At 46.8% G+C, this 23,669-nt stretch overlaps 1 protein-coding gene across 1 annotated transcript in view; it reads right to left on the reverse strand.

The window, feature by feature from the left end:
* TTLL9 (tubulin tyrosine ligase like 9) overlaps positions 1-23,669 on the reverse strand; it is a 55,882-nt gene that overhangs the window by 5,751 nt on the left and 26,462 nt on the right. Inside the window, exons 5-12 of the mRNA XM_082644647.1 lie at positions 21,026-21,094; positions 18,742-18,832; positions 17,136-17,176; positions 16,187-16,274; positions 4,768-4,826; positions 3,762-3,958; positions 1,587-1,700; positions 248-372 (exon numbers count right to left, since the gene is read on the reverse strand). Coding sequence (XP_082500773.1) covers positions 248-372; positions 1,587-1,700; positions 3,762-3,958; positions 4,768-4,826; positions 16,187-16,274; positions 17,136-17,176; positions 18,742-18,832; positions 21,026-21,094 — 784 coding nt within the window. The remainder of the gene's footprint in view (positions 1-247; positions 373-1,586; positions 1,701-3,761; positions 3,959-4,767; positions 4,827-16,186; positions 16,275-17,135; positions 17,177-18,741; positions 18,833-21,025; positions 21,095-23,669) is intronic.

Consider the following 23,669-nt stretch of genomic DNA (forward strand, 5'->3'; position numbering starts at 1 on the left):
TGACAGATTAATAATATCTCTCACTACGTGCCCCGCAGTATTCTAGGCATATATTAAGACAGAAACTATTTAATCTCTGTTTTACAGATGAGGAACAGAGAGGTAAGTCCCTTGCCCAAGGTCACACAGCTGGTAAATTGTAGATCAAATTAAAACAGTCTAACCACTGTGGCAAGCTGCCTCTTAGACTACTTGGCACCTCCCATGACTCATCCCTGGTGCCCACTCCCCACCTGGCCCCACATACCAAGGTGCGTGTTGGTCACAATGTTCCCCAGCCCTGACAGGTCATGAGGCCCGTCTTCTCTGCTGACAGGGCCATCGTTCCACATGAGGTCGAAGCCTCCTACTCGCTTCTCTCTTCCCGTGAGTCTGGACAGGCAGGAGACAAAAAGGGTTAATGAAAGTGCACCTGGTAGGGCCCTAAGACTCAAGCCAGGTCCCTGACCATTTCCTGCACCCGACTGGTGCCCACCCTGTCAGAGTACCTTCTTTTGTCCATCCATTCACTGGCCGTTTCCCAGGCACCCACACAGGCCTCAGAGGGGTCATCCCCAATTTGTCCCTAGGCTTCCACACTTGCCCCCAGTAACATGCACCTATTCGTGCTTTCTGGTTTAAAGTCTGCTGTTCTTCCCAGACCACAGACTCCATGAAGGCAGGGACTAGGCCTGTCGTGTCCTTTATTGTGTCCCCAGTGTGTGGCACAAGGCCTAGCACATAGTAGGGGCTCAAATGTTTGTTGAATGAATAAGTGATGGTGGCTATAGTGGACACCTGAGGTTCTGCCTGCTCAGCATACATTTCACCTTTTTTTAGCCTGTGGGTACCTGGATTTTTCTTTGGAAAACGATGCCTCCTTCTCTCACTCTCATGGCTCAGGTGGGGTTAACCCCACCCCCTGGGAGGTGGGCACACTACCTAGGTCAATCAGAGTCACAGTGATTGGTTCCGGGATGGGCATGCGACTCAATCCCCACCAATGAGCAGTGAGAGTCAGCCCTCAAACTTTTGTCAGAATAATTGGGGAAAAGTTAATACGGAGGAAAGAGATGAGAGAGAGGGAAGTGAGAACAGACAAACCAGCCAACACTGCCTGAGCCATTCCTGAAGTCAAACCCTGGATCTTTCTATTATATCCACATCGTTATATAAGTAAATAGCCTCTTACTGAGCACTTTCTGTGAGTTACACACTTTATAATAAATTATCTTGGCAAATTAATCTAACAAACCTGAGAGGTAGATAGATATGAAATCTCCCATTTTACAGGTGAGAAAACTGAGGCTCAGAGAGGTGAAGTGAGTGGTTCAGGGTCCCACAGTCAGGAAATATTGAGGAAATCCTGCTGGACCAAATCTCAGAAAGCTGTAGTTGGCCTGCTCTGCTGGGACAGGGCTAAGTCCCTGGGCCAGGATCTGACCCTGTGTGGACATTGCAGTTTCTCCACCTGTAGAATGGTGGGGTGGTGGGGACAGAGCCATCGCTGAGGGCCTCTCAAGTCCCAAGGTTCTGAGTTCTCTATCCTCGGTGGGAACCCTGATTGTCAGGTACAGGGATGCGTGAGCAAGGTTGCTCTCCCTCACCTGCCCTCCATGTCCACGATGTGCAGGGTGTCTTCCAGGAGGCAGGTCTTGAGCTCATAGTCCTCCTGGCTGCTGGCTGTCAGTGATGGGGATGCATTGACCTCCAGGAGCCACCTGTGGAGGGAAGGGAGTAGAGAAGCTTAAGTTTACCTGGTTCCTGAGGCCCCTGGAATTTCACTGAGAGGCTAGATAGGGTGCCTGGGTCTCACCCTCAATTCAACCAGGGCTGCTCTCTCCACATTTCCATTTGAAGAAAGGTTTCAGGGGCTAAAACTTTTTTTTTAAATTTAAATAATTTATTTATTTTTGGCTGCGTTGGGTCTTCGTTGCTGCGCGCAGGCTTTCTCTAGCTGCAGCGAGAGGGAGCTACTCTTAGTTGTGGTGCGCAGGCTTCTCATTGTGGTGGCTTCTCTTGTTGCGGAGCACGGGCTCTAGGCGCGCGGGCTTCAGTAGTTGTGGCACGCGGGCTCAGTAGTTGTGGCTCGTGGGCTCTAGAGCGCAGGCCCAGTAGTTGCGGCGCACGGGCTTAGCTGCTCCGCAGCATGTGGGATCTTCCCGGACCAGGGCTCAAACCCGTGTCCCCTGCATTGGCAGGCGGATTCTTAACCACTGAGCCACCAGGGAAGCACAGAACTTTTGAAAACAACTGTCACAAACTTGGGCAATCCCCACAGGGTCCAGGTGGTGACTTATATGAAGTAAGTTGGTGGGGGTAAGAATGATTTTGCTGCCCTCATGCTTATTATCACTTTTCCTTCTTTCAAAAGAGCTGTGAGTACAAGAAAAACTCCTGTCCTAGTGAAACTTTGCCCATAAATGGTAACCAGCCTGACACGTCAGGGGGTGGAGAGTAGCAGGGAGGGGTAGGGACTGTGGTGAGCCAGAAAGAGCATCCCATGTCTAAAGGGGTGGCTATGGAGGCTCTAGGAGAGCGTTGCCCTGTGAGAATGTGAACCCAGAATTGCAAGATCCTCTGACTCTTCCAGAAAAGCCAAAAATCCAGATTTTTGTGTAAACATCTTCCAGTTATTGGAGACTGTCAATGAAAATCAACCAAATGAAAAAACGTTCGGAAGGCCAAACTCAAAGTGTCTGCAGGCCAAAAGCAGCCCAAGGGCCGCCAGCCTGCAGCCGCTTGTTTTGTGCAACCCTGTCATTTTACAGACAGGAATCTGGGGCACAGAGAGGGGAGGCCTCACCCAGCAGGTCAGTGGGAGACTAGGGCCCCCTTCCCACTATCTTCTGCCTCCTGCCAAGCTTGTTTCCCCTTTCAGTGTCCACTTTAATGCCCATAGCACATCTTGCATCCCCGGGGGCAAGGGAGAGAGACCCGCTGGTGTCCGGCCCCTGTTTCTCTTGAACTTGGGCCCAACTTAGGTCTTGCTCTAGGGCTCCTACTCCTGGCTCAGAAAGCCCCTCAACAGCTATACAGTGACCCTGGGGAGGGGGTTGGGTCCAGGAACCTCAGTGCTGTGGGAGCAGCTCAGCCCAGGAACATGGACCCTGGGCCTGGCTTGGCCCTTGACTTATTGCATGACCTCAAGCTGCCTCAACAACCCCACTGGGCTTCTGTGCCCTGTTGTATCACGTAAGGGCCATCACTGTGTTCCCTGATAGTTCAGGTTTGTTCTACTCATCAGCTCAACCTCCTCGTGGGCACTGGGAGGGCACAAAATCCTTGGCAGGGATCGACATGGTAACAGTATTCCCTTACATGGCACTTTGCATCCTCCAAGCACCAGGACTAACAGAGGGGAAGCTTCTTGCCTGATAGGAGGGGAGGATTGCTGACTCAGCAGATGCTCAGGAAAGGCCTCAGTGCCAGGCATGGGGCTCAGTACCCCACTTCTTCCTCATAACAATCTTATAGGCACAGTGACCATTTTATTTAATTTTTAAATTTTTTTTTTGGCCACACCGCGCGGCATGCAGGATCTTAGCTCCCCGACCAGAGATCGAACCCGTGCCCCCTGCAGTGGAAGCGCAGAGTCTTAACCGCTGGACCGCCAGGGAAGTCCCACAGTGACCATTTTATAGACAGGCAAGCTGAGGCACAGAAAAAGAAAGTGTGTCCCACTGGGAAGTGGCAGAGCTGAGCTCAAACCCGGGCAGTCTGGGTGCAGAGTGTGTAAAACATCCCTCCATGCTCTCCGGGCCGCGAGCCCAGCCACTTACGGCTTGAGGTCCTGGTCTATGAGGATGTCATAGCCATACAGCTCGAAGCAGTGCTTGTCGCTGATGATCACCTTCTGCACGCTCTGTAGGCTTCTGATGAAGATGTTGTCCATGTCACTGAAGAGCGTCTCCACTGCCTCGGGCCCGTGCTTGGACGCCAGATACTGCCGGAAGCGCTGCAGCATCCACTTGCAGCCCTGGGACCCCGCCGCCGGGTTGGGAGAGGGAGCCTCAGTCAACCCGGACCTGGCCCGTCCAGACCATCACTTACCATCAGCACAGCCCCTAGGCTTGGACGAGAGGGGTCCAGCCCTGAGTCCTCTGATTAGGAGAACCCCAAGTGTGTCCCTCCTTGAGGGGTGAAGATTCTACGTGCCCAAGAGCCTGTGCCTCTCTTTCTAGAGCACAGCCTGCTGCTATCCACCACCCAAGAAGTCCTTGACCAAATGCCCTGTGCCAGCTTCCTCCCTGGGCCTGCCCTTATGCAGACAGACTGCCCTGACCATGTGTGCACCCCAAGGCCCAGGGAGTCACCAACAGCTTGCTGCTTTGGGGGTGTGTGTGTGTGTGTCTGTGTGTGTGTTTGCAGGAAGCCCCCTTGGGGTGATGGGGAGCTGGGGACCATCCCTTCCTGTGCTCTTCTGTTCTGGCTTTTAACTCTGAGAAGTCTGAGTGTTCTAAATATGAACCTGGCCTTGCAGGTTATTAGATAGATAGATGATAGATGATAGATAGATAGATAGATAGGTAGGTGATAGGAGTATATCTGTCAAGGTAGGAGGATACAACACATTTTTTAAAGGGTGTGTTCTTTTGATTTGTAACTCTTAAATATTTAGACACATGATGTGTGGGCCTCCATTTGTACTCTTGCCCTGGGCCCTGCAAACGGGAAGGGTGACCTGACCTCGCTGGAGAACTCTCTTGGGCTCCTTGGCATCCCTCCTCCTCCCCCCAGCCCAGTCCCAGAGGCCATACCTGGAGGGCAGAAGCCCAGGTTCCTCACCTTCTTTGGGTGGTAGTCGGGAGACGTCTTTTGCACGGCGACATTGGTGAGGTGAACATCTGGCAGAGATTAGTGGTCAAGGGGCAGTGCGGACAAGAAAGAGCTGAGCCCTGCGCCATGTAGCCCCCAGGGACCAAACTGAGACCCTTGCTTGGCAATTGATGGGGGAAGGCTACCAAACAGCCCAGAGGCCACGTGCGGGGGCTTTGGAGTCAGGTGGGCTCGGGTTCAAACTATGCCTGCATCTATCTTTACTGGCTGTGGGCCCCTGAGCAAGTCACTTAACCTCTCTGAACCTGTTTCCCCACCTATTAAATGGGGGTGTGTAGTAGTATATTGACCTCACAGGGTTATCTGAAAGATAAGATGCTGTGTAGAAGCACCTCTTACAGTACCTGGCGTGGCTGATATTAGATTAGGATTGCTCCACGCAAGAGGAGAGAACACTTTCTAACATGTAGAAAGACCAAGCACAGAACAGCCATCTCAGGACATTCTGAGCTCTCTCTCACTAGAGGGGTTCAGGCTGGGTGGCCACTTTGCAGGAATATCAGAGAAGTGACCCAGCATTGGGATGGGGTCAAGTTGGCCGCCTTTGAAGTCCCAGCCCTGAGAGTCTGCCTTTCGGTATCATTACCATCGTCACCACCAGTAACATTGGCAACACTTTGCAGCTTACAGAGCATGTTCAAACACTTCAGCTCATGTATTCCCCAAATCATTCCCATCTCACAGAAGAGAGCTTCGAGGCTCAGAGAGGTTGACAGCAACTCAGAATACCCCCTTCTCAACATCCTCCTCCACATAGCTAAGTAGGATGGATCCCCAAAACCTTGTGTAGTGACAAGACATAACTTTCACTTGGACTTGTTGGTGAGACAGGCTGAGACCTTTTGCTGCAGTGCTTGCACCTGGATACAAAGAAACTATAAGGGACTAAAAATAACTGCATGCAAGCGCAGTTGGGGCAAGTTATGGATAACAAGATACAAAGAGACCAAAAAGCCCAACTGCCACTTCTGAAGAGCCCGGAGCAAAAGCAGAGGGTCGGGAGCAAAAGCAGGGTATTGCACATGCCCCCTACACACCACCACCACCAAAGGGTTGGGCAAAACACCTAAGCCACCCTTCTGGCCCGACCCCTGGACACACCCCTACCCTCATCCCATATAAGGAACCAGCTCCCCCCACCTTGGTGAGCAAGGCAGTAAGGGAACTTGTTACTTGTTCTTGCTCTCCACTGCTGCAGAAGGGGCCCCAATAAAGCCTTGGCTGAATTTCTTCTCTGGCCTCTGATCAATTTCTATTGATTGAGGAGGCCAAGAACCCTGGGTGGTAACATTGGGACATTTCAGAGATGCGGAGGTAAAGGCTCTAGGTCACTGACCCAAGTCTAATTCCCCTAACACGTATGTTTCTCCATATTTGTGGCATATTGGACAGGGCTTCAGCCTCTCCAGAGAAGGTGGGTATTCTCTGTAGCACCATTTTCCTAGAATGTCTTCTTTAGGGCTTTTCATAGACTTTTTTTTCACATTTGTCTGAGAGATTTTCTGCCTTAATTTCAAAAGAATAAGCACATAACAAACCACTAAAAGGAAGAGAGCCCTTACATTTTTGGTCAACTGATTTTCGAAAAGGGTGCCAAGACAGTTAAGTGGTGGGAAGCAAAGTATTTCCAACAAATGGAGTGGGGATGCCTGAATATCCATGTGTGAAAGAATAAAGTTAGACCCCTTTCTCATACCATAGACAAAAATTAACTCCAAGAGGACGACAGACCTAAATATAAGAGCAAAAACTATAAAGCTCTTAGAATAACATTTAGGAATAAGTCATTGCAACCTTGGGTTAGGCAGAGCTTCTTAGCTTTTGTGACAACAAAAGCACAGGTGAAATACATGCAGAAAAAGCTTTTCACAAAATTCAACACTGATTTATGATTAAAAAATTCTCCAGAAAGTGGGCATAGTGGGAACCTACTTCAACATAATAAAAGCCATATATGACAAACCCACAGCCAACATCATTCTCAATGGTGAAAAACTGAAAGCATTTCCTCTAAGATCAGGAACAAGACTCTCACCACTATTATTCAACATGATTTTGGAAGTTTTAGCCACAGCAATCAGAGAAGAAAAAGAAATAAAAGGAATCCAAATTGGAAAAGAAGAAGTAAAACTGTCACTGTTTGCAGATGACATGATACTATACATAGAAAATCCTAAAGATGCCACCAGAAAACTATTACAGATAATCAATGAATTTGGTAAAGTAGCAGGATACAAAATTAATGCACAGAAATCTCTTGCATTCCTATACATTAAAAATGAAAAATCAGAAAGAGAAATTAAGGAAATACTCCCATTTACCATTGCAACAAAAAGAATAAAATACCTAGGAATAAACCTACCCAAGGAGGCAAAAGACCTGAATGCAGAAAACTATAAGACACTGATGAAAGAAATGAAAGATGATACAAACAGATAAAGAGATATACCATGTTCTTGGATTGGAAGAATCAACATTGTGAAAATGACTACACTACCCAAATTAATCTACAGATTCAATGCAATCCCTGTCTAATTACCAATGGCATTTTTCACAGAACTAGAACAAGAAATTTTACCATTTGTATGGAAACACAAAAGACCATGAATAGCCAAAACAATCTTGAGAAAGAAAAACGGAGCTGGAGGAATCAGGCTCCCTGACTTCAGACTATACTATAAAGCTACAGTAATCAAGACAGTATGGTACTGGCACCAAAACAGAAATATAGACCAATGGAACAGGATAGAAAGCCCAGAGGTAAACCCATGCACCTATGGTCACCTTATCTTTGACAAAGGAGGCAAGAATATACAATGGAGAAAAGACAGCCTCTTCAGTAAGTGGTGCTGGGAAAACTGGACAGCTACATGTAAAAGAATGAAATTAGAACACTTCCTAACACCATACAAAAAAATAAACTCAAAATGGATTAAACTTACCTAAATGTAAGGCCAGACACTATAAAACTCTTAGAGGAAAACATAGGCAAAACACTCTATGACATAAATCACAGCAAGATCATTTTTGACCCACCTCCTAGAGTAATGGAAATAAAAACAAAAATAGGGCTTCCCTGGTGGCGCAGTGGTTGAGAGTCCGCCTGCCGATGCAGGGGACGCGGTCCAGGAAGATCCCACATGCCGTGGAGTGGCTAGGCCTGTGAGCCATGGCCACTGAGCCTGCGTGTCCGGAGCCTGTGCTCCGCAAAGGGAGAGACCACAACAGTGAGAGGCCTGTGTACCGCAAAAAAAAAAAAAAAAAAACAAATACAAAAACAAAAATAAACAAATGGGACCTAATGACACTTAAAAGCTTTTGCACAGCAAAGGAAACCATAAACAAGACAAAAAGACAACCCTCAGAATGGGAGAAAATATTTGCAAACAAAGCAACTGACAAAGGATTAATCTCCAAAATATACAAGCAGCTCATGCAGCTCAATATCAAAAAACCAAACAACCCAATCCAAAAATGGGCAGAAGACCTAAATAGACATTTTGCCAAAGAAGACATACAGATGGCCAACAAACACATGAAAAGATGCTCAACATCACTAATCATTAGAAAAATGCAAATCAAAACCACGACGAGGTATCACCTCACACCTGTCAGAATGGCCATCATCAAAAAATCTACAAACAATAAATGCTGGAGAGGGTGTAGGGAACCCTCCTGCACTGTTGATGGGAATGTAAACTGATACAGCCACTATGGAGAACAGTATGAAGGTTCCTTAAAAAACTAAAAACAGAGCTACCATATAACCCAGCAATCCTACTGCTGGGCATATACCCTGAGAAAAACAGTAAGTCAAAAAGATACATGTTCCACAATATTCATTGCAGCACTATTTATACAATAGCTGGGACATGGAAGCAACCTAAGTGTCCATCAACAGACGAATGGTTAAAGAAGATGTGGCACATATATACAAGGGAATATTACTCAGCCATAAAAAGGAATGAAATTGAGTTATTTGTAATGAGGTGGATGGACCTAGAGTCTGTCACAGAGTGAAGTAAGTCAGAAAGAGAAAAACAAATACTGTATGCTAATGCACATATATGGAATCTTAAAGAAACAGTACTGATGAACCTAGTGGCAGTGCAGGAATAAAGATGCAGATGTAGAGAATGGACTTGAGGACACGGGGAGAAGGGGAAGCTGGGATGAAGTGAGACAGTAACATTGACAAATATACACTACTAAATGCAAAATGGATGGCTAGTGGGAAGCTGCTCCATAGCACAGGGAGATCAGCTTGGTGCTTTGTGACCACCTAGAGGGGTGGGGTAGGAAGGGTGGGAGGGAGGCTCAAGAGGGAGGGGATATGGGGATATATGTATACATATAGCTGATTCACTTTGTTGTACAGCAGAAACTAACAGCACTGCAAAGCAATTATACTTCAATAAAGATGTAAAAAAAAAATTACATTGAGATTAAAAAAGCACAGGTGGCAATAAAAAAGTAGATAAATTGGACTTCATCAAAATTAGAAACTTTTGTGTTTCAAAGGACATTATGAAGAAAATGAAAAGGCAGTGCACAGAGGATTTTTAGGGCAGTGAAATTACTCTGTATGATACAATATGATGGATACATATCATTATACGTTTGTCCAAACCCATAGAATGTACAACCTTAATGTAAACTATGGACTTTGGGTGATTATGATGTGTCAACATAGGTTCATCAATTGTAGCAAATGTACCACTCTGGTGAGTGGTGTTGATAGTGGGGGAGACTATGCATGCGTGGGGGCAGGGGGCATATGGGAAATCTCTGTACCCTCCTCTCAATTTTGCTATGAACCTAAAACTGCTCTAAAAAATAGTCCTTAAAAAAAAAAAGGACAACCAGGGACTTCCCTGGCGGTCCAGTGGTTAAGAATCTGCCTTCCAATGCAGGGGATGCAGGTTCGATCCCTGGTTGGGCAACTAAGCCTGCACACCACAACTAGAGAGAAGCCTGAGCACTGCAACAAAGAGCCCACGCTGCAACAAAAAGATTCCGTGTGCCTGCAACTAAGACCTGACCCAAAAACAAATAAATAAATAAACATTTAAAAAAGAGAAAACAAACAATGGAACAATATATATTAAAAAATAAAAAGGACAACCCACAGGATGGAAGAAAATATTTGTAAATCATGTATCTGATAAGGGAGCAGTATTAAAAATACATTTAGAAACACAGTTCAACAATAAAAAAGACAACTCAATGAGAAAATGGGCAAAGACTTTGAGTAGAAATTTCTCTGAAGATTTACAAATGGCCAGGAAGCACACAAAAAGATGCTTAACATCATTAGTCATCAAGGAAATGCAAATCAAAACCACTTCACATCCACTAGTGTGGCTATAATAAAAAATGACAGATAATAACAAATGTTGGCAAGGATGTGGAGCAACTGGAACTCTCCTACCATGCTGGTGGGAATGTAAAATGATTCATTGCTTTGGAAAATAGTTTAGTGGTTCTTCAAAAGGTTAAACATAAAATTACCATGTGGGCCTCCCTGGTGGCGCAGTGGTTGAGAGTCCGCCTGCCGATGCGGGGGATACGGGTTCGTGCCCCGGTCTGGGAGGATCCCATGTGCCGCGGAGCGGCTGGGCCCGTGGGCTATGGCCGCTGGGCCTGCGCGTCCGGAGCCTGTGCTCCGCGGCGGGAGGGGCCACAACAGTGAGAGGCCCGCATACCGCAAAAAGAAAAAAAAAAAAAATTACCATGTGACCAGCAACTCCACTCCTAGTACATACCCAAGGGAAATAAAAACATATGTCTACACAAAAACTTGTACATAAATGTCCATAGCAGCATTATTAATAATAGCTCAAAAGTAGAAACAACCCAAATGTCCATTAACTAATGAATGGATAAATAAAATGTGCTATATCCATACAATGGAACATTGCTTAGCAATAGAAAGGAATGAAGTACTGATACAGCTTATGACATGGATGAACTTTGAAAACATTATGCTTAATAAAAGAAGATACAAAAGACCACATATTATATGAATCCATTTATATGAAATGTCCGGAATAAGCAAACATACAGAGTAAAAAGTGGTTGCATAGGGCTGGGAAGTGGGGTTGGAAGGAAATGGGAAACGACAGCTAATGAATATGGAGTTTCTTTTGGGGGATGGTGAAAATGTTGTAAAACCGAATGTGGTGATGGTTGTGTGAAGATGATAAGAACCATTGAGTTGGGACTTCCCTGGTGGCGCAGTGGTTAAGAATCTGCCTGCCAATGCAGGGAACACAGGTTTGAGCCCTGGTCCAAAGGATCCCACATGCCGCAGGGCAAATATGCCCATGTGCCACAACTACTAAGCCTATGCTCTAGAGCCCAGGAACCACAACTACTGAGCCCATGTGCCACAACTACTGAAGCCCACACACCTAGAGCCCATGTTCTGAAACAAGAGAAGCCACCAAAATGAGAAGTCTGCACACTGCAACAACCCCACTCGCCACAACTAGAGAAAGCCCGTGTGCAGCAACGAAGACCCGACACAACCATAAATAAATACATTTATTTTTTTTAAAAAGGAACCATTGAGTTGTATGATTTAACTGGGTGAACTGTGTAGTATGTGAATATATCACAATACAATTGTTATTTAAAAAATGCAAAAAGAGGATGTTCAGGCAAAGTGAGTTACTGGCTTTAAGAGGGGAAATCGCTCCCTTGTGATGGAGGAAACACTCAGATTTCTCCGCACACTGCTCCTGCCTGCAGGGAGGAGAAGTCAGGGACTTCCCTAGTTTCCAGGGAGAAACAGAGGCTAAAAGAGGAGAGTGGGTGACTGGTCAGCTGACCTCAGAGCCTCCCCTCTCCACAGATGGACCTGAAACCAGGTTCCAATGGACCAACAAGCTAAGTGGCAAAGAGTAAGCAAACAAATGGTCCAATTCATAGAGAAGTGGAACTGATTAGCTGTGAGATCTTCAGGGGGAAAAGGATTTTCTTATCTTAGAAATGACAATAGAAATCACAGAGGAAATCTGTGGATATAGTCAACTCTGTGAAAAGGAAATTAATCAGATGTCAAGGCAAAAATGAAAGGCAAACATGACTAGAGAAAAGATTTGTAACAAATATGACAGGCTAATGTTTTGTCACATGAAAATCACGCATAAATTGTTAACAATAAAATTGTATGACCCTAATAGATAAATAGATAAAGGATATGAAAACATAAAAGAGAAAATATAACTGGTAAAAGACCATCTGGGAAAGTGCCCAAAGTTTCTAGTAATAAAAGATACACAATTTTAAAGGAATGTAAATGGGGGAAAAATGCAAATTGGAAGAGATGCAAATTCTAAGGCAAAAAATGTGCTTCCCCATCAAGTCAGTTATATTTTTTTAACCTTTTTATTGGAAAAAAATTTAAAACCCACAGAATACTTGCAAGAATAGTACAATGAATTCCAATATATGCTTCACCTAGATATGCCAATTGTTTTGGAAATGTGTTTTTTTTAAATAAATTTATCTATTTTATTTATTTTTGGCTGTGTGACGTCTTTGTTGCTTCGCATGGGCTTTCTCTAGTTGCTGTGAGTGGGGGCTACTCTTCATTGCGGTGCGCGGGCTTATTGTGGTGGCTTCTCTTGTTGTGGAGTACAGGCTCTAGGCACGTGGGCTTCAGTAGTTGCAGCACACGGGCTTAGTTGCTCTGCAGCATGTGGGATCTTCCAGGACCAGGGCTTGAACCCGTGTCACCTGCACTGGCAGGCAGATTCTTAACCACTGCGCCCCAGGGAAGCCCTGGAAATGTGTTTTTTAATTGATCGTCCCCAGTACTGGGGAGCTGGGATGAAATGGGCCCTGTCAGTGGGAGGGTAAAAATATGAGGAAATCTTCTGGAAAACAATCTGGCCGATGCCCTTGACCCAGTATTTATACCCCTGTGGCATCATACAAAGGAAAAAATTTTAATATAGTAAAAGATTTATGAAAAAAATGTTTCTTTGCAGCATTGTTTGTCATAACAGGAAGAAATTGACTACTTCCCAAATGCCTGCAGCAAGTAGGATTAGTAAGCCAATTCAGTGGAATACTTTGTAACTAATAAAAAATGTCTATAAGGAAAATACTTAAATACCGTTTAGTGAAAAAAAAGTTATACAGTCGGATCACTCATATATAAAAGGCCAAACAACAACAAAAAACCTGGGAGGAAAGACATCAAAAAGGTAAGTAATTATTTCCAGAAAGTGTGACTAGAAAAGGTTTCTTTTCCTCCCTCCCCCTTCTGTACATTTCTGTATTTTCTGATTTGTCTTTAAAGAGCTATACTTTTATTATGATAAATAATATATACTTTATATTATTATATAAAGTATATTATTATATAAAGTATTATATAAATATACTTTAAATGTTTTATTCTCTTTCCTATTAAAGTAATTCATAGTGGTTATAAAGCACAGTTTGTAATATAGAGAAATGTGTAAAGTTGAAAGTAAATGTTTCCTGACCTGATTCTAATCCTCTGAATTTTTCAAAGTTAACAGATTCATGAATATCCTTTCATACTTTCTTCTAAACAGAAACATACTTCCCTAAAAGCAAAAATGGGATTGTAAACACATCCCAGTTCTACACGGCACATGTTTCCACCTCGGCACATGTTTCCACCTCATGGTCTATCTGTAGATACCTTCGGGTTTGTTTGTTTGTTTGTTTTTCTTGGCAGCGCTTTGCAGCTTGTGGGATCTTAGTGTTCCCAAGCAGGGATGGAACCCGGGCCCTCAGCAGTGAAAGCGCAGAATCCTAACCACTGGACCGCTAGGGAATTCCTGTAGGTACTTTTCCATGACATTTCAATCATCTCATTGTATTCAGCAGCTACACAGGATCCTGGAAATGCTTTATCATTCGTTTCACCATCCCTCTAGGGTGGGTTAAGCTGTTTCTGCTTGTTTACTACTACAGTGTTAAGGTGAATATTTTTATATTTTGGGTGTGTGTATATGCATATATGTATTTGAATAATTGTGTGTAAACTATATATATTATATATCTTTATTTAAAGTCAGGTTAATAATATTATATATTATTATTTTGTGATCCCAAGTTGCTTTATTATTTTAAAAGTTGCTGTGTATCTAAAGCAAATATGGCAAAATATTAATATCTGCTAAATCTGGATGGTAGATGCATAGATTTGTTACAGCCTTTCCTGCAGTTTTCATAGAATTTAACTATTTCAGTATTAAAAAATTAAGAACAATTAAAAGAAGGGATGGAAAATTACGTGTATTCACTCACTGTGAAAACGGCAAAGCCTCATTAAACAGAAGCTAGCCCTGGGAGAGGCCTCAGTTTAATAAGGTGCCGGGAGAGGCCTCAGTTTAATGAGGCCCCATGATGCCTGGAGATAAGCAAACACTTTTAAATGGGGGCCGGGAGGCCACTAACCTGTACTGAGTAGTCACTCTAGGTTAGGCATTGTCTAAGTGCTTTACATGTACCATTTAACTTTAATAAGAAATGAGGTGGGGGCTTCCCTGGTGGTGCAGTGGTTGAGAATCCGCCTGCCAATGCAGGGGACACGGGTTCGAGCCCTGGTCTGGGAAGATCCCATATGCCGCGGAGCAGCTGGGCCCGTGAGCCACAACTACTGAGCCTGCGCATCTGGAGCCTGTGCTCCGCAACAAGAGAGGCCGTGACAATGAGAGGCCCGCGCACCGCGATGAAGAGTGGCCCCCGCTCGCCGCAACTAGAGAAAGCCCTCGCACAGAAACGAAGACCCAACACAACCAAAAATAAATTAATTAATTAAAAAAAAAAAAAAGAAATGAGGTGGCAAAAAATGAAACTAAAATAAATTTGATGAGTTGCATATGGTAAAGGCTTGTTAGAATCACAAAATAAAACAAACATATCAGAAAGGCTGAAGTTGGCTAAATAGAAAGAAACAAATTGTAGAAAATTCTCAGGAGGGCCTAAGCCCTTCTATCATGTAGGGAATGTATTACCTTGGACAGACACTTAACTGAATAATGAAATTAAGGCACAGTGATGTGAATTGACTAAAAGCATCAGCTGGATTGCCCAAGCCCGAAGCTTGGCAACATCACTTGCCATTTCCACCTCTCCCATATGCAGGGAATCTAGTCCTGCTGATTTACCTCCTAAATATTGCTGATCATCTACCCCTTTTCCTCTGATGCTCATGTCCGAAAATCTTAAAAACAATCTTTGATGTTTATATTTGAACCAGATAATACATTCACATAGTTCAAAAGTCAAAAGGTATAAAAATGTATATAAGGAGTATCTCCTTCCCACCCCAGTCCCCACCTACCCATTTTTCCTCCCAAAGGCAAATTCTGTTTCCTGTTTCTTCTACATCCTTCCAGAGATATCTATGCACAGATAAAAACATATACAGAGACATACTTTTTTTTTTTTTTTTTTTTTTGCGGTACGCGGGCCTCTCAGTATTGTGGCCTCTCCCGTTGCAGAGCACAGGCTCCAGATGTGCAGGCTCAGTGGCCATGGCTCACGGGCCTAGCCACTCCGCGGCATGTGGGATCTTCCCGGACTGGGGTACAAACCCGCGTCCCCTGCATCAGCAGGCGGACTCTCAACCACTGTGCCACCAGGGAAGCCCCCCCGTTCCTTTTTAACAGCTGTATAGTACTCCACTGTAAAAATGAGTGATTCATTTAGTTATTTTCTTTGTTTTTAAATCTCACAACAAGGCTGTGCAGTGAATAACATTTAACCCCCTCTTTTACTATATTGTTAGTGTACCTGCAGGATAAACTCCAGAAGGGAATTGCTCGGTCAGACGGTCCGTGCATTTGTCTTTTGATAATTTGCCAGATTGCCTCCTAAGCGGTTGTACCAGTTCACGTTCCACCAGCAATGTATGTACTCCCCTAGCCTCGCCAGTATAGCGTGTTATCAAATTTTTCATATCTGTCAATTTGATGGGTGAAAAGGACATTGTATTCAAGTGAATGAGTGAGCCGATGACTAGGCATGTAAAAGGACGCAAACATTCTCCAAAGGGACTCAAACACTCCTATCCTATGAACAGGAATCAATGTGAAATGATCATCAAGCAGAGAAGCCTGGGGTGAGTTGCTCTGAGCAGAGCAGGGCTGCTCTCCTCAGATCACTGGAGGATCCCCCATCTCCACAAGATTGTAAGCTCCGGAAGGGAAGTGACCAGGGCTGTCTTGTTCACTGCTGTATCTCCTGTGCCCAGACCAGAGCCTGGCACTCCGCAAACATCTGTGGAATGAATGAGTTATCTCAGGACCAGCCAGAGGACAGGCAGAGCAGGGTATGTGGAGAACGTTTAGGGGTAGGGGGTGGGATGCCAGGATACACTGGTCATCAATGCTGTTCAGTGTGAAGCGGGTGTTGGAGAATCGGGCGAAGCCGTCCCGGTACAGCCAGGCTCGCAGCGGCATGTACTGTGGGGGAGGTGGAAATGGAGAGAGAGAAAAGGGAAGGGGAATCAGTACCAGCACTTTCACACCTCCTAGCTTTTGCACCTGCTGTTTCCTCCGCCTGGCATGCCCTGCCTTCTTTCCCACATCATCCTTCATGAATTTGCTCAGCCTCCTTTGATTCGATCCCCCTCCTTCCCTGGAGGTAGAAGTAGGGGTAGGGAGATGCAGAAGGGAACAAAATTAATGGGTGTCTTCTCTGCTCCACCACCACATGTGACACCCACCAGCTCACGGTGTGTCCATACTCCCCACCAGACTGTAAGCTCCAGGAGGACAGGGGCCGAGCCTGTCTTGGACACCCTTATATCCTGTTCCCAGCATAGAATATTGCACCATGAAGGTTTAAGTGTTCGTCGAATGCATGGGTGGAGGGAGTCTAGCACCTCCTTTGTTAAGAGAGTAAGATGCCTGGATCCAAATCCCAGCTCTGCCACTCACCATCTGTGTGACCTCAAGCAAGTCACTCAATCCCTCTGATCTGTTTCCTCATCTGTAAAATGAGGCTAATAAAAGATCCTACCTCCCTGGTTATTAGGAGGACTGAATGAGATAAAACCTGCTAAATACTGGGCCTGGTGCTCAATAAATGCTAGCTGTGGTTACCATGGATGACTGAATGAATAAAGAAGGCAGAGGGACAATCCAGTTGCTGGGGTCTCTGAGGCGGCAAAGCTTGGATCTGTTTACCCACCCCCGGGCTCTCCCAGGCAGGTTAAACCAGACAGCTCACACGGGTGCCCCCAGAATGGCTCCTGCCCCTGTCCCCCAGTCCAACTGTCCCTTCCCCGCCACTGGAGGATGGCACATGTATTGGTCACTCACCGACATCACCAGCACATAGACACGCAGGTCAAACTTGCGGCCTGTCAGGCAAGGAAAGAATTAATCAGTGTAACAAATACTGATTGTGTACCATGCTACGTTTGGGGGATACAACAGTGGACAGGCAGATGTGAATCCCAGTGAGCCACAGGAGGTACCGGGCGCCTGCCTAGCCCAGATGGGGCGGGGCCTTCGCGCAGGAGGAGCTGCCTGAGCAGAGGCCCAGAGGCGACAAAGAGCTTGGTCCAAGGGCAGAGTGGAAGGAGATGTCAGTGAGGTCAGCAGAGGCCAGGTCATGTGCAGTTTTTGGATTTTGTTCCACCAACCATGGGAAGCTACTGAAGGGTGTCTGATCCCTCTGGCAACTGTGTTTAGAGCGGAGCGAAAGGGGCCAGAGCAGTGGGCATCAGTGCGGAGGCTGGCGTGTTGCCCTGGAGGGAGAGGACAGTGGCCGGAACTGGGATGGAGGTGGCCAGCAGGTTCAAAAGCTGCATGGGAGCTTGATGAAGAACCGGATGTGGGAGGGAAGAGAGGGATGCTCCCAGAACGGTCTCCACCTTCTGGCTTGGGGGTGCGAGGGCTGTGTCCCCTGGGGGAGGCTGGTGGGTGAGCCAGATGGTGGGGGGTAGGACAAGGTCTGGATTTTAGTCCTGTTGGATTCGAGTTGCTGAGAGATGCCTGCGAGGGGATGATACAGGCTGCAGGAAATCAGGGTCTGGGTTGCGGGGCAAGGTCTCGGCTGCAGACAGAAAGCTGGGAGTCACTGGATCTGGGGGGTGGTTAAAGCCACGAGAAGGGATGGGGTCACTGGGAAAGGGAGGGGTGGAGGAGACACCACGGACTGCCCCTGGGGAAGGACATTGCCTGAGGAAGTGAGAGGAGGTAAGTGATGTTGACCCCTTTGGAGCTCTGGCTCCTCTCAGACCAGACCCTCCCAAGACGCCCCTCCTCACATACTGCCTGATGTGTCTGTACTTTACGGCACCCCCGTGCGGGGAAAAGCAGAGGTGGAGACGGCCTGGGGAAATCCGAGAAGGTTTCATGCGCCGTAGCCTGGTTCCGCCTCAGGCCCTTGGCCCTTACAGCTCCCCCTGCCTCCAAATCTACCCACGGGTGACTCCTAGCTGTCATTCAGGGTTCAGCTCCTGTCACCTCTGCAGAGAGGCCCTCCCTCACTCTGCACTTGATTTACTTCCTAACACTCACCGCTGTGTGGAACTCTCTTACTTCTTTGTTTCTGGTTTATTGCCGTCTGCTCATCGGAGTGTAAGCTCCAAGAGAGCAGGGTGGGCAGCCAGCACCCTGGACAATGGTTGGCACTGACTAGGCACTTTGTAAATATTTGTTGGATAAATGCATGAAGGAGCTGGTTCTTGAAGAATGAGGAGGATTTTAGTGAACCAGGAAGGGAGAGGGAAGGGCGTGCCAGGCAGGGGAAACCTTAGGGGCGACGGCTGGGAGGTAGAAGCATGCAGGATGGGATTCTGTCTTTGCACCTCATCATGCCTGGTGTCAGGCTGAGCCCACGTTGGGCTGCTAATCAAGGCTTGTTGACTGACTGACCGACCATTCCATGGAAGGGCAGGAGCAGAGACAGCCACCTTACCTCCTATCAGGTAGGGATTTTCGATGTAACGCTGAGCTACATAGCTCTCCACGGGAATATCATCTTTCTGGTCATCAGAACTTCTTGTATCCTAGTAGTAATAATAATTGTTATTAACATTTTTTTAGCATTTCCTGTATACGAGGCATTGTGATAGGCACTCTACTTGGGGGTATATGATCTGATCCTTAAATCAACCCTGTCGGGAAAGTACTAATGTTATACCCGTTTTACAGATGAGAAACTGAAGCACAGAGACGGGGGATGACTTGCCCATGGTAATACAGCCAGTTGGTGGTACAGCTGGGAAGTGGACCCACACAGGCTGGGCCCAGAGCTTGGGTATTTAACCTCTAGATCTGTGCTTCCCAATAGGGCAGCTACTGGCCACATGTGGCTATGTACATTTATATTTAAGTTGATTAAAAGGAAATGATGTTACATGCTACAATATGGATGAAACTTAAAGGCTTCATGCTGGGCTTCCCTGGTGGCGCAGTGGTTGAGAGTCTGCCTGCCGATGCAAGGGACACGGGTTCGTGCCCTTGTCTGGGAAGATCCCACATGTTGTGGAGCGGCTGGGCCCGTAAGTCATGGCCGCTGAGCCTGCGCGTCTGGAGCCTGTGCTCCGCAACGGGAGAGGCCACAACAGTGAGAGGCCCGCGTAACGCAAAAAAAAAAAAAAAAGGCTTCATGCTAAGTGAAATAAGCCAGACATAAAAGCACAAATATTATTGTAAAGCAATTATACTCCAATAAAGATGTAAAATAAAATAAAATAAAATAAAGCTATCCTGATCAGAATGAACTATAAAAAAATAAAGGACAAATATTGTATGATTCCACTTAAACGAGGTACCTAGAGTAGTGGAATTCATAGAGACAGAAAGTAGAAGGGTGGTTGCCAGGGGCTGGGGGCAGGGGGGCAGGAGGGGATTAGTGTTTAACGGCTACAAATTTCAGCTGGAGAAGATGAAAAAGTTCTAGAAATGGATGGTGGTGATTGTTGCACAAAACTATGAATGTACTTAATGCCATTGAATTGTACACAAATAGAGTTAAACTGGTAAATTTTATGTATATTTTACCGCAATAAAAGAGGAAATAAATTAAAAATCCAGTCCTTCAATCGCACTAGCCTCATTTCCAGTGTTCAGTATATCAACATGTCGCTAGTGGTCAGGACATCGGAGAGCACAGGTGTGCACCATTCCCACCGCTGTAGAAAGTTCCATTGGTCAGTGCTGCCTGGAGCACCACCCAGGCCTCCAAGGACATTCCTCTCCCTTCTCTACCTGCTAATTCTTTGCAGGCCAGTCCAGCTCAGGAGGATAGCACGCTCCTTTTCACCTCACCATCTGCAAAGCCCTTTCCCACCCACTGTCCCCTTCACAGTAACCTTGTGAGAAAACCGAGGCCCAAAGGCAAAGGTCACACACCTGGTAAGGTCACACAACAGCCAGTGGCAGTGAGCGCTGGAACTCAGGGCTTCTGGGCCCAAGGGCCAGAATTTTCTACACCTACCATCACCCCCACCCCCAAGCTGCCTCAATATCGAGGCAGCCAGGTCTTCTCTTTCTGGGACCCAGGGCAACCCACACCTATACTCATGTGGCTGCCAGAGGGGTTGACAGCGCTCGGAGTCGGCTGAGCCTCCAAGCTGGTGAGCTTCTTCGCAGCGGTGCCCCGACAGTTTCATGGGAGGAATCAGGACACACGGTGGGGAGGAAAAGTTCATTTATTGAGCACCTGCTGTGAGCCTGCTGACACGGTAGGTGCTGGTTGTGGAGTTCTGTCATCCTGCCCCTCACACCCACCCTGCACATTATTGTCCCTAAGGGGTTCAGCAATTTCCCCAGGACCACACAGCTGCTGAGGCAGGATTGGGACCAGGATTTCTGCTGTGACAAGGACGGGGTTGGGGGAGGGAGGGACCTGCCTCAGGCTCAGTCCAGGACCTGGAGGAAGAGTTAGCCAAACTCTCCGCAGCCAGGTGAGCAGGAGGCCCAGGAAAAGAATGCACCATTCTCTTAGACATATTAATTCACTGGTTCACAGGGGCACAGAGAGGTGAAATGACTTGCCCAAGGTCACACAGTTATTAAGTGGCAAGGTCAGGATTTGAACCCAGGCAATTTGGCTCCAGAGACCCTGCACCCATAGGCAGACCTGTGGGCAGAACTTCTTTGCCAGTCCTCCAAGCTTTCAGGGCAAGGAGGAGGGGCCCCTCATCCATGCAAGGGCAAAGGAGGGTTTGGGGAGGAAGGGGGAGGGGCAAGCTCACCTTCTTCCAGTCCATGATGTCCTTCAGCCTCCGGAAGAGGAAGATGCCCTTCCCCTGCGACCGGGCTACCTGGGGTGGGGGTGAGGGCAGAAAGGTTGGCTCTCAGCTCTGTGTGGTTCCCTGTTGGCCCCTGGGCCTGGGGGCCTGGGGGCCTGGGGCCCCTCCCCAGGGGCCCCTCCCCAGCATTTTTCTGTTTCCATCTTCCCCGAGGGCCCCCCAGCTGTCCCTGAGGAATGGCCCAGCCCAGCCTAGAAGGGGTTGGGACAGAGAAGGTGCTAAGCATGGTGGGAGGGAGAGAGGGAAGTGGGAAGGAAAGTGAGAGACTGACTGAGCTCACAAAGGCACACAATTGCATGAATAATACAAAGGAGCAGACAATTAAAAAGCCATTTCTAACAGTCCTGGGAACACATCATCCACTTCTTTTTTTGGAAATCAATTTGCCTTCCTAATTAGATTTTGCTTCAGCTAATATTGCAATCAGCCTGCCTTTACTGAATCCCAGCATGGATAATTCAAAGCTTCACAGAGTCTAGGGGTTGGGAGAATCTTTCATACCATGCAGGGCAGCAGGCACCAAAGGCGTTGTTCCCTCTGTGACATCCCTCCACAACGGTCACCTGCCTGACCTTGCACATTCACAGTGCCAGGGAGCTCACTACCTTCCCCCACCCCCTGACAGCCCATTCCACAGCAGGATAGCTCTATTAAGCAGTCATTTCATCCAAAAGGTACATATTAGGTGCCTACTGTGTGCTTGGCTTTATGCTACAGCAGTAACCCAGACCTCATGGAACTTTCACAGCCTAAACGGTGCTGAGTTAAAATTCGCCTGCCTGGTTCTGGCCTCTAGGCCTCCTACAACAAATCTGGTTCCTGGGCCCCAGAACAGCCCTTTGGTTATTTGCAGCCACTGAACAAGTGCCCCGGAGTCATTTTTTCTCCAGCATAAGTGCACCCAGCCTGAGCAAACTCTCATGTCATTCTCATCTCCTCTGAGCATGGCCCAGCTGATCAAAGTGAGGCTCTTGGTACAATGTGAGGTGGGCAGGGCCATCAGGCGTGGCCACGGGTTGTTGCAAGAAGGGCTCCCAGTGGTGGGGGCAGTGGGAGCTAGAAACCCAGCCCTGCTCTGCCTGCCATGCTGTGCACTGTGGTTCAGGGTTGTGTGTGCCCAGGAGATGGCGTGCCCAAAATACTGGAGCACTGGCAGTTGCACAGGGGCAGCCACATGTGCACAGCTCTTTTGGAAAACAATTACTTAGTGTGCATCCAGGGCTTCCAACAGTCCACAGCTGTGCAAAGACTTGACCAGGCACTTTGCGAGAGATGACCCAGAGTAAGCAATGAAAAGGCACTGACCCATAGTCTTCAGGGAAACGCAAATGAAAACCCCAATATGATAGCACTACACACTCCCCAGGAATGGCTAAAAGTAAAGGCAGACACTACCAAGTGTTGCTGAGGATGTGGAGAAACTGGAACGCTCACACACTGCATTGTTGGGAAACTGCTGGGCAGCATCCACTAAAACTGAAGGCAGGCACCCCTGTGACCCAGCGATTCCTCTCCTAGGTAACTCCGTGACAGAAACGTGTGCACGTGGGCATCCATGGACATGCATGGGAATGTCCAAGCAGCACAATTCATAATAACTCCAACCTTGAAACTCTCAAATGAATAAATATTCTCTCAATGGAATAGTATACAACAATGCTTAACAATTTACAGTTACCCACATCAGTATGGATGAATCACACGGACATAATGCTGAAGGAGAGAAACCAGACACAATGTAGCTGTACTGCATGATTCCAATTATATAAAGTCCCAAATCAGACAAAAGGAACCTATGCTGTCGGTGACTGGGGATGGTGAGTGGAAAGGGGTCTGGGGGAGCTGCTGAGGGGCTGGCAATGCCCTGTGTATAATCTGGATACTAGTGTTCACCTTGTGAAAATTCATCAAGCTATATCCTTAATAATTTGGGCACTTTCTGTTTTATTAAACTTCAATTAAAAAAATTTTTTTAACAGTTCATACCTTTTGATCTAGGAACCGCCACCCCCACCCCTGTTGGTTGACTTCCCTAAAGCCACTCCAATTCCTCTTCTTCCTGGCTGACAAAGCCCACCTCTCAGGATGGAGGCTAGAAAGACCAGGTACTTGTTTTCCCAGCCTCCCTTGCAGTTAATGGAAACCATGTGACCCATTCTGGCCAAAGAGACCTAAGGAGATATCTGCTTGGGGCTTTGAGGAAAGAATTTCATCCTTGTTAAAAATATTAGGGTTGGGGAGAGATTGGGGGTTGGGGAGAGAGAGAGAGAGAGAGAGAGAGAGAGAGAAAGTGCCTGTCCCTTGTTTGAATGCTACATCTGAGGAGGTGATACCTGCAACTACAACAGCCATCTCACATCCATAAGGTGACAAGTTTGATGACAGAAACCCAACACACTGAGGAGGCAGAGTGGACAAAGAGAAGAAGCCTGGGCTTTTAATGGCACCATTGAGCACATCCCTAAACCTGGAGCTGCCTACCTCCAGCTTTCTTGTTATATAAGATAATGAAAAGCCTTTATTGTTTAAAGCCTTGTTAGTCACTGACATGCCTATTCCAGGAGATGTCCTCCTAAGGGAATAATCC

This window comes from Mesoplodon mirus (genome assembly GCF_964341445.2).
Source record: "Mesoplodon mirus genome assembly, chromosome: 15".
Classification (NCBI taxonomy): domain Eukaryota; kingdom Metazoa; phylum Chordata; class Mammalia; order Artiodactyla; family Ziphiidae; genus Mesoplodon; species Mesoplodon mirus.